The following is a 9,016-nucleotide window of genomic DNA, read 5'->3' as shown; positions in this document are numbered from 1 at the left end:
ATATCAAAAAAAAAAAAAAAAACCCCAACTAAAAATATTCTGGAATTTCTGTCGGCTACTTTTTCTTAATTTGAAAGTCACAATGGAGGAGCCACTGATGTAAAAAATGAGAGTAAGGTCTACATTGTAATTTCTCGTTTTGATAGCAGGTGACATAACTGGCCTGACGATTTTGAAAGCCTTGTTAAACTAGTATGGCCCCATGTAATGTTTTTAGCAAAGGATTGTTGCATGTTTTGCAAGGTTTGTAATGGAACACAACTTGAATCAAAGTGTTTTTAATAGGATTATGTGACTGCTTAAGTAGTGTTTGATGTGTATTGCTTTCTTTTTCCTTCTTCACCAAACATGTTCAAAACTATGTTTTAAATGTTTGGCAGGTTAATACTACAGCAACTACTGCAGATAAAACATATTCGTCCACAACAAGGACCAGTAAATGAAAAATTCTTAATTTATCTCTAATGAAGCACCTCTGATGGAGGAGTTCTGATTGTATCAGTTGGAGTAAATCTTTAATCCTTTAAAACAAAAAAAAAATATTTCCAGGGCTCACCTTACATGGATGCAGTTTACAGTTAGTCTTTCTGCATTTTGTTAAATGTTAAAATGTTCCACTTCTTCAACAGCGTGAAAGTGGTGCATAGATGATTTTGCTTGCTTTATTACCCAGTGTTTTAAGAAGTCTCTCACATTAAACGAACTTACATCCATTATTGGAGCTGAGGTCCAGTCTTATAGAGATTTTTTTCTCGTGGCTAAAAAGCAAAAGGCAGCTTTCGATCCCTCACTAAGGCAGTTCATCACTGATGACATACCTGATATCAGGTGCTATGAGGTCAAAAGTTCCCCAGTATCCATGGTGACATTGTCCCTGCAAGCCTCTGGAAAAGATATAGGATTCAGTGGAGTATTGTGATTTACAGAGGTCTTGTCAAGCTGTCTGTAGGTTGGGCGGTTTAAAACAGTGTTTCTATCTGCAAATTCATCTTGGCCCACCAGTGAAAGTCCTTTCAGTACTGTTCTATATGAACAATGTCTTCTTTTTCTTCATGTTCTGTGTTCGTAAATGTCCTCTGCACTGACTTCTGCACTACCACCAGACAGCAATTATCTCTGAATAATGCAACAGTCAAACGTCAAAATCAAGATGAATTTGAGAGTAAAGTATCATAGACACGTGATGTTGTCTTAGACCTGATTGCGCTGCTTTGTGAGCACATTTGATTAAGGATCAAAATCAACCTCGATAAGCCGCTCTGACACCGCTCTGAAGTAGCCCCTGACTCTACTTTCATGAAATGTTCATCACAGTCATGTTTATTGTCAGGAAATGGCAGTCTAACAAGACAATAGGTAGCATGACTGAAAGCCTCTTTCCAGTCCTCCTAGACGTCATAGTCTAACGGTCTCAGACAGACATTGCTTCCTTTTGTACAATTGTGTACTTCCGTTTGGAATATTCTGCATGAGGCAAAAGCAAAAGTTTTCCCACCTCTGCTATTGGTGACTTGAGTCAGGGCCACTCCCATTCCATAGTCAGAGGCCTTAAGATAATATAAAATAATGTGCAGCCTGAGGTCAAACAGAGCAGAGGCAAGACTGCTCATAATCATGGTTTTTGACTTGGTTGAGACTGATTTGAGCTGCAGCTGTTCATTGAAATGTTCTGTTTTTCCAAAGAACTGCTAACAGTGGTTCTCCCACTTTGGTGTAGTTTGTAAAGAACATGTTATACCATGGAATCAGGCTAAGAGAAGAGCGCAATGGTGTTTCATGATGCCGGGCCATTTAAAGTAATGGCAACATGTGATTCGCCAGGAGGTTAAGCATCTGAAGACGTTGTGTGGTCCAAGAAATGTAATGTTGGTCTGTCTCAGCTGACATTTCTCAGGTTTACTTTCAGGTGACCTCCGCTCATTCTGTGCGGCATGGCAATTCTGCTATTCAGGCTGTCCCTCTTTGATGTTCCATCTTTGATTACATCGTCAAGATAGCATTGTGCATTACAAGGACCCCGCAGGACTGTGTTTATCATCTACGGAAAAGCAGCAAGGACCGAACTGAACTGAATCCATACAGCTTCCTCGAGTACCTAGAATACCAAGCTATCATCAGTGATAAAAACCTGTGAAGTCTCTGCTTTCTTCATGCAGTTTAAATTGGTTGTATGTATTTCTGACTTCAAGTGTTGGGTTCATCAGAGACCCTTATACTTCAAACAGAATATCAACACTGAGTGGGACCAGCTCATGTTACTCCACGAAAGCCTTGAATTGCTTCCACAAATCTGTGTACCTACTCATGCCACTAGTCTTCTTGTGCGTAAACAATTAGGGAGATAAGAATCAAAAGAATCAGTTTCTTTCAGTGAACCCATTCAGTTCTAAGGGACTGAACTCAGTAGATTCTGCCTCATGGACTAGTTGTCTTAATTTTATTTAATAGGTTTCTCCTTTGTGCACAAATCCTTAAGTATATCCAAACCCTCAGGAGTTGTCATGTTGTCTCACCGTATTGTTTGTTTCAGCCAAGCATGGATATATTTTGAGTAAAGTGCAGGTGTAATAGCAAATATTACTAGCTATAGCCAAAAAGGGTTAGCTATATTTAGGCTAAATGCAGCCAGTCGTAGGTGAGGTCTGTTTTCAGTTGTGTTCTTTTTAGTATTCCAGAACAAGATTATAAAGTTAGCAGCTATAGGCCGTCTTCAGAACAGGTTTTCAAGCCTTACTCACAGCAGACTTCACTATAGTACAGGAAATTGAAGCCTGATGTGAGAGCTGACTTCTGAATACTGGCAGATTAAGGGTAGCCCCCAAATTCATTGCTAGGATGGCCATATGTGTTTTGACAATACTAAATTCCGCAACATAAATGTTGTCAGAGTCATTTGTATGTGAAAGCTGTTTGTATGAAACAATGCCTCGCTTATTCATCTCAACATTCCCTCACAGGCTTCCACAGATTTTCAAAGCATACATAGCACCCTTGCAGGTGTCCAAACTCAGTGGAAGCATATTGTAAATGCTCTGTCCTCCCATTCCTATACAATGAAACAGTGAAGTCCTTTTCCTTCTATCAGAAATGTCATCTCCACCAATGGCAGGCTTGTTCATGAGCAGTCCACACTTTAAAAGCAAATTTGGTTCACCTGGGTACTCCAGCGGCGACGAAAGAAACATCATACAAGAAACACTTCAGACTTATATCAGTCACCAATGCATCTGCATTTTGCTTTTACTATTAATACTACAAATGCTCTGAACTACATGCAAAGAAATGAAGGGTCCATATGAATCCAGTGTAAATATTGATATACTAATACCCCAAAGATAGTTGAACCAGAGAGATTCTTCTCTGCTTTGTCCTTGACTTGATGCGTACGGCCCAAACAGTAACATACTCAAAATCCAGTGCAATTTTAAACACCTCTTTTGTGATATTATGTTTTATGTTTTACATATTATGTTTTAGATGTTATGTATTTTTGTAATTAGGACTTTAATGCATAATGTATCTTTATTATCATTTTGCTTATATTTTACTTATCATTTATGTCAACGAGCACAATGAACAGAGCTACAATGAAAACCAAGACTGTGTTTGTGTGAAAAATCTGGAAAAGGAACCACAGTGTACTAGGCTGAAACATTACTATTTCAAAATATCCACAAGTTATTCCCTCACAAAAAAAAGGTTCCTTCGAAAGCCATGGATCCCTCTTCATGGTAAATTCAAAATCTGCGTCAGTAAGCCAAACTAAAAATTGTCAAAAAGTGTCTTCTACGTTTAGGAAGAAAAGTATTCATTATATTTAACACGCTATTTCATAATTAATGATAAAGCATTTAAAGTCATCACTGGCCTCTCCTGAAATGTTGAATGTCCCATCATGCACAAATTAAAGACTGAATTCCCAATCCATACACGACACCTCAGGCATTCCAGGTCAGAGCCTTGGACTGGTTAAACTGAAAGGATTGCCCACAGTACAAAATAAACAGTCTATTGCCCGCACAAATGATAATATAATGATGAGTTTAATTGAGTTTCAAATACATTTGTGACCCTTATGATCATACTGGGATCCAATGCAGCAAATACATTAACAGTCATTATGTCGTCCAATATAAGAGAGAAAATCATAGCAAAAATATGGTTAGTCATTTATTTGTCATACTGAATACATTTTTGAGAGCAGCAAGAATTTCTGAGCTTATACACTGTAGAAAAATAAACTAGGGAAAAGCTTTAATCTCACAGTGGAAGAAATAAACACGTGACATTTTTTGTAATACAGACAGTTTATATTTTATATGTCTCCAGAAACATTCATAAACATTTTTTAGCAAATATTGGTATATAAAAACACTGATCTAATATAGATCTAATGTCACTATGAGAATTTAAAAAAAAAATGTTACAGCAGTTTGTAGCAACAGACAAGAAAAATTTTTTACTATGATATACATATGCTGTACATCAGTGAACGCCAGCCCTGAGAGTACCCTTTCTCTTTTCTTCTTAAATGAAAGGAAACATAAGAGGAAAATAGAAAAAAAACGTCAGTCTTTGTCTGTCTTTGTCATTCACTAGTCGTTCTTGTCAGAAACACACACACACAAAAAAATGTCTATCATTCAATAGCTATTGAACAGTTATATACCATGCAGAGTTGTGTATGTTCTATATATTCAGTAAAAGGATATCCTGTCTTGCTGATAAGACTGATAAATTTAACAAGCCTACTATGTGTATGATCTCCACAAATGCTCAGAAACTCGAAATAATATTTTTTTTCTCAAGGAAAGAGCTAGAAAAGAGAGCATGTGACAAATGTGGATGACTGCTGCCACACACGCATTGTTTGAATAGGTGGCTAATCATAGTTGCCAAGCAGTTACCACTGATACATCAAAGAGGTGTAATGCCATGACTATCTGACACATGCCCTGGTCTATTAAGAGATATCTTCTGGTGATGTTTTGAGTTACTAGAGGGAATAATGATTTTTTCCCACTGTAATACAGCCATATCTGTTTGTTTTATGACTTAACACAGGAAATTACAAAGCCTACTGTTACAAAGCACTAAACTAAGCTAGTCTATGCCGGGCCTGAAGATGTATCTGTAAAGATAAAAACTATATACAGAAATGTTATATGTAAGGTGCTACACTGAAATCTGTATTTATATATTTGTTTAATTTTAGACCCAGTTCAGTTCTTGTTAATGGTCATACCCATGGGATACTTTAGTCTAAATTTTAGTACCATCAACAGGAAAAACAGAAATATACTCTAGTGTGTTACCCACTGTGTTGTTAGAAGGAGTGAGTTAGAGAGAGAACTGCACCAAAAAGGTGGATTGTTAGTGGTGCAAGAATGTATAAAAACAGAGGAGAACGCATGAGTACAAATGTATATTCTTAACAGCATTTCTAATCATGCTAATGTAGGTCACTAGTTGAAACTAACAAAGCGGACACGAGTGTTAGCTGGCTTAGACAAATATGAGAGAGCTTGTGCTAGGTTATTCTACCCTAAATTGATGACAGTAATGTCCACTGAAAAGGAGACTCACAAGCACAGGCAACTGACAATTCCCAAATAGAAAGAAAACAGAGATGGGGATTGAAAGACGGATGTAAGTGAAAAACAAGTATTTGCCTGAGTGTTCAGTCTATAAATATATTATATCTCTGTTCTTAGTAATATACAGTAGTAAGGTTAAACCTGATGGCACGTGAGAATAAAAATCTACTTCAGTTTTGTTATTGCATCCTTTGCAACCTTCATTTTTCATAATTTAGAGTGTCTTATTTTGTGGCAATGCCCTTAGTTGCGAGATTCCTCACTGGTCTTTTCGGCATGACCCTGGTCACAGAGAGGAAGCCTGACCACTTCTTCTAAAAGCTTCAGGTCATCACGAAGACTCACTGCCACCTTGAAGGGGTTTGGTTTCAGCGTCAGCCCGTACATGTAGTCCATACTGGGAGTCGTCTCAGGGGTGAAGTTGCACTGGTGCATCAGCACTGAGGTGAAGAGAAACAACTGCATTTTGGACAAGTCTTCTCCAATGCACCTCCGCTTACCCACAGAGAAGATGAGCACGTTACTTGTCAGGTCTTTGTTTAGTTGCCCATCTTCGTCCAGAAAGCGTAGCGGGTTGAATACGTCAGGATTCTCCCACTTGGTCGGGTCGTGGTTCATAGACCACTGGTTGACGAAGATGACGGTGCCTTTGGGGATGGGGTAGCCGCCAATGGTGGTGTCAGTGGTGGTGCTGTGGGGGATAGTGACAGGAACAAAGCTAGTGAAACGCATCACTTCATATATGAAGGCCATGACATAAGGCAAGCGTGGCTGGTCCTCAATGCTGGGCAGACGGCTACGGTCAGCAACTCGGTCAACTTCATCCTGCAGACGCTTCTGAATTTCAGGGTACCTAAAAAAAACATTAAAATAAAATATAGAAGGGAATGATTTTTTTGTTGTTGTTTGTACATTGTCATGGGGCTCTGTGTGTGTGTGCAAACATAAATAACTGAAAGTATAAATTAAGTGAGCACTATTATGCCATTTGCCATCATAAACTATACGTTCCTGACCTTTGAATTTCACTAAGAGATTTTCTTTTTAATTTAATCATTGTTTTGTCATAAAGTAATTCTAAATATGAACACATGCATTCTTGTGAAGTCAAAACTGATTAAATTCTCTTGAAGATTATCATTATATTTTCACAGTCCTTAACTAATAATAATAATAATAAGAAGAAGAAGAAGAAGAAGAAGAAGAAGAAGAAGAAGAAGAAGAAGAAGAAGAAGAATGATGATGATGATGATGATGTACTGTTGCCAGCCAGCGAGTAATACAATTTACATTTTAGCTGCCAACACTGCTTAATAAGGAGACCAAATTTCAATTGTTCCACGGCTATTCTAACACTACCAAAAATATGGTTTCAATGATAAACAGACAAATACTGTTTTGCTACCGTCACTAAGGGGTGAATGGAACAGAAAAGAAAACAATTCTTTTCAGGAGACATTCCATGAACTACTGAGCTCAGCCGTTGTAATCTACAAGAGCAGTTGTTTAGTGATAACAGTTCTGCTTTCGAGGGATTGTGCTGGTACAGTAAAAATAGTATGCTTAATGACAGTGTATTACATATTGCTCAAGGAGCTACGGATACAAACAAGCAAAAAGAACGCTGAGGTTATCGGTGGACCTGCAGAAGTTGGTCTGCCCATGAATACTGAATATTGATAGACACGTTGAACTTTGGAAAATTTGGAAATTATTTGGAAATAATTAACATTACGTAAATAATTGCCTTACCTGACAAGTATGAGAATGATCCACTGCAGAGCCGTCGAGAGTGTGTCCTGGCTTGCTCCGAAAATGTCACTCATAATTGAGGGTACATACTCTTTCCCCAGAGAGACGTTCGGAGGGACGCTCATTCCTTGGTCCAGAGCAAAGATGAAGGCATCGGTCATGTCACGGACAATACTGGACTCGATGGTCTTTCGATGCTCTACAACTTTGGACAGAATGAACTGGTAAAACTCCTTATTAAGCTCTTTGAAGTGTTCGAACAAGGTCTTGATGGGGTTTGGGAAATACTGCAGCCATGGCATCACATCCACTATGCTCCCAGCACCGACTGTCTTTGTAAACTGATCATTTCTACCTACCACTTGCTGAAACTCCGTGTCATCATAGGAATACCTGTTCCCAAAACACACTGCGCTCATAATATTTGCTACGGAAACCACAAGGTAAGTGTGGGGTTGGAAATACGCCTGCTCTTCAGTTCTTCTCAAAAAGAGTTTCACGAGCTCCCTGATCTCGCCCACAACGTGGTTCTCGAGCGCTCTCTTGGTGTGGATATTACTAGTGGAGAATGACCGAATAGTGGATTGCGCAACTTTTCGGTGCATTTTCCACCATTCGCTATAATTTCCAAATGCCATGCTATTACCATTGGAAATGACCTGAAAAGATGTGAAATCAGGCCTTCCCGCAAAATCTATTCCCTTCTTGATGAGAGCCTGTTTAATGGCATCTCCATTAAGAACCACAACGGCGCGACTTCCAAGTTTAATTTGGAAGACACTGCCGTATTTCTTAGCCATACGACTGAAGTAGACATGAGGGGTACTGCCGAGTTGTGCGGCGTTTCCGATAATCGGCCAAGGAAACGGTCCGGGTGGTCCGTGGCAGCTCCTGTACCGCTGCAACCAGAACCACAGGTGTATAACAACCAGAGAAGTAAGCGATGCTAGTAAAATAGTCCGCGATGATAGCTGGGTGAAGTCTTCTTCCATCCTGCAGAAAACAGTTAAAGCATTTTTAAGTAGGCTATACAGATGTGAGAAGGCTTGAACATAGGCTACTGGTAAACTGGACTATCATACCGATATCTTTGCAAAACAACAGTGGGCATACAGCCGGAATAATTTAACGTCAGTCGGGTAACACTGTTTTAACGTCATCTTGTTCATTTATTTTTTATAGTAACTTCACAGATTTCACATAAATTGACAGTTCTAAGTTGATTCAGTAAGACTGATGCATTGTCACATTATGTACCTGGGATACGTAGTAATCAGTTACTTCTGTCTTCTTTTTGCGCAGACGTTGCTATTCACCGGGGGTTTTAAAGCAAGGAACGCTCGAAAATAATCAAGATATGAATGGTATTACTCCCACATAGAACGAAAAAATATTCGACTTTGGCATACAAATCTCACTGACTTCATATAGCTTTAAACAGACTCGTGTATCACACAGAGAGCTGTGCTTTTCCAATAATTCTCAGATCCGCTTGGTTGCAGTAGATACAAACTTTGTATGGGTAAATTTATGTAGTTTAATTTCGTTAAGTCCTCAAAACTGGCGATATGCTTGTCTTCGTAATGCTTTCTTGATTCACAGTTAGTCGCTTCAAATGCTCCGAAGTAGTCCCGTCTGCTCCAGGTCCAGTACATATTACAGCGGTG

General features: G+C 38.9%; 1 protein-coding gene across 1 annotated transcript; it reads right to left on the bottom strand.

Moving 5' to 3' along the window:
- Positions 1 to 5,840: 5,840 nt before the first annotated feature.
- On the bottom strand, positions 5,841 to 8,700 carry cyp1b1 (cytochrome P450, family 1, subfamily B, polypeptide 1). Its single transcript, XM_030772323.1, has 3 exons — positions 8,607 to 8,700; positions 7,350 to 8,342; positions 5,841 to 6,450 (listed from the first exon to the last, which is right to left on the bottom strand). The coding sequence occupies exons 2-3, from the start codon at positions 8,339 to 8,341 to the stop codon at positions 5,841 to 5,843; spliced, it is 1,602 nt and encodes a 533-aa protein (XP_030628183.1). The 5' UTR covers position 8,342; positions 8,607 to 8,700.
- Positions 8,701 to 9,016: the final 316 nt, after the last annotated feature.

The sequence above is a fragment of the Chanos chanos genome, chromosome 4 (assembly GCF_902362185.1).
Source record: "Chanos chanos chromosome 4, fChaCha1.1, whole genome shotgun sequence".
Taxonomy (NCBI): Eukaryota; Metazoa; Chordata; class Actinopteri; order Gonorynchiformes; family Chanidae; genus Chanos; species Chanos chanos.
The sequence above is the reverse complement of the archived record's forward strand: the minus strand, read 5'-3'. Positions and strand labels throughout refer to the sequence as shown.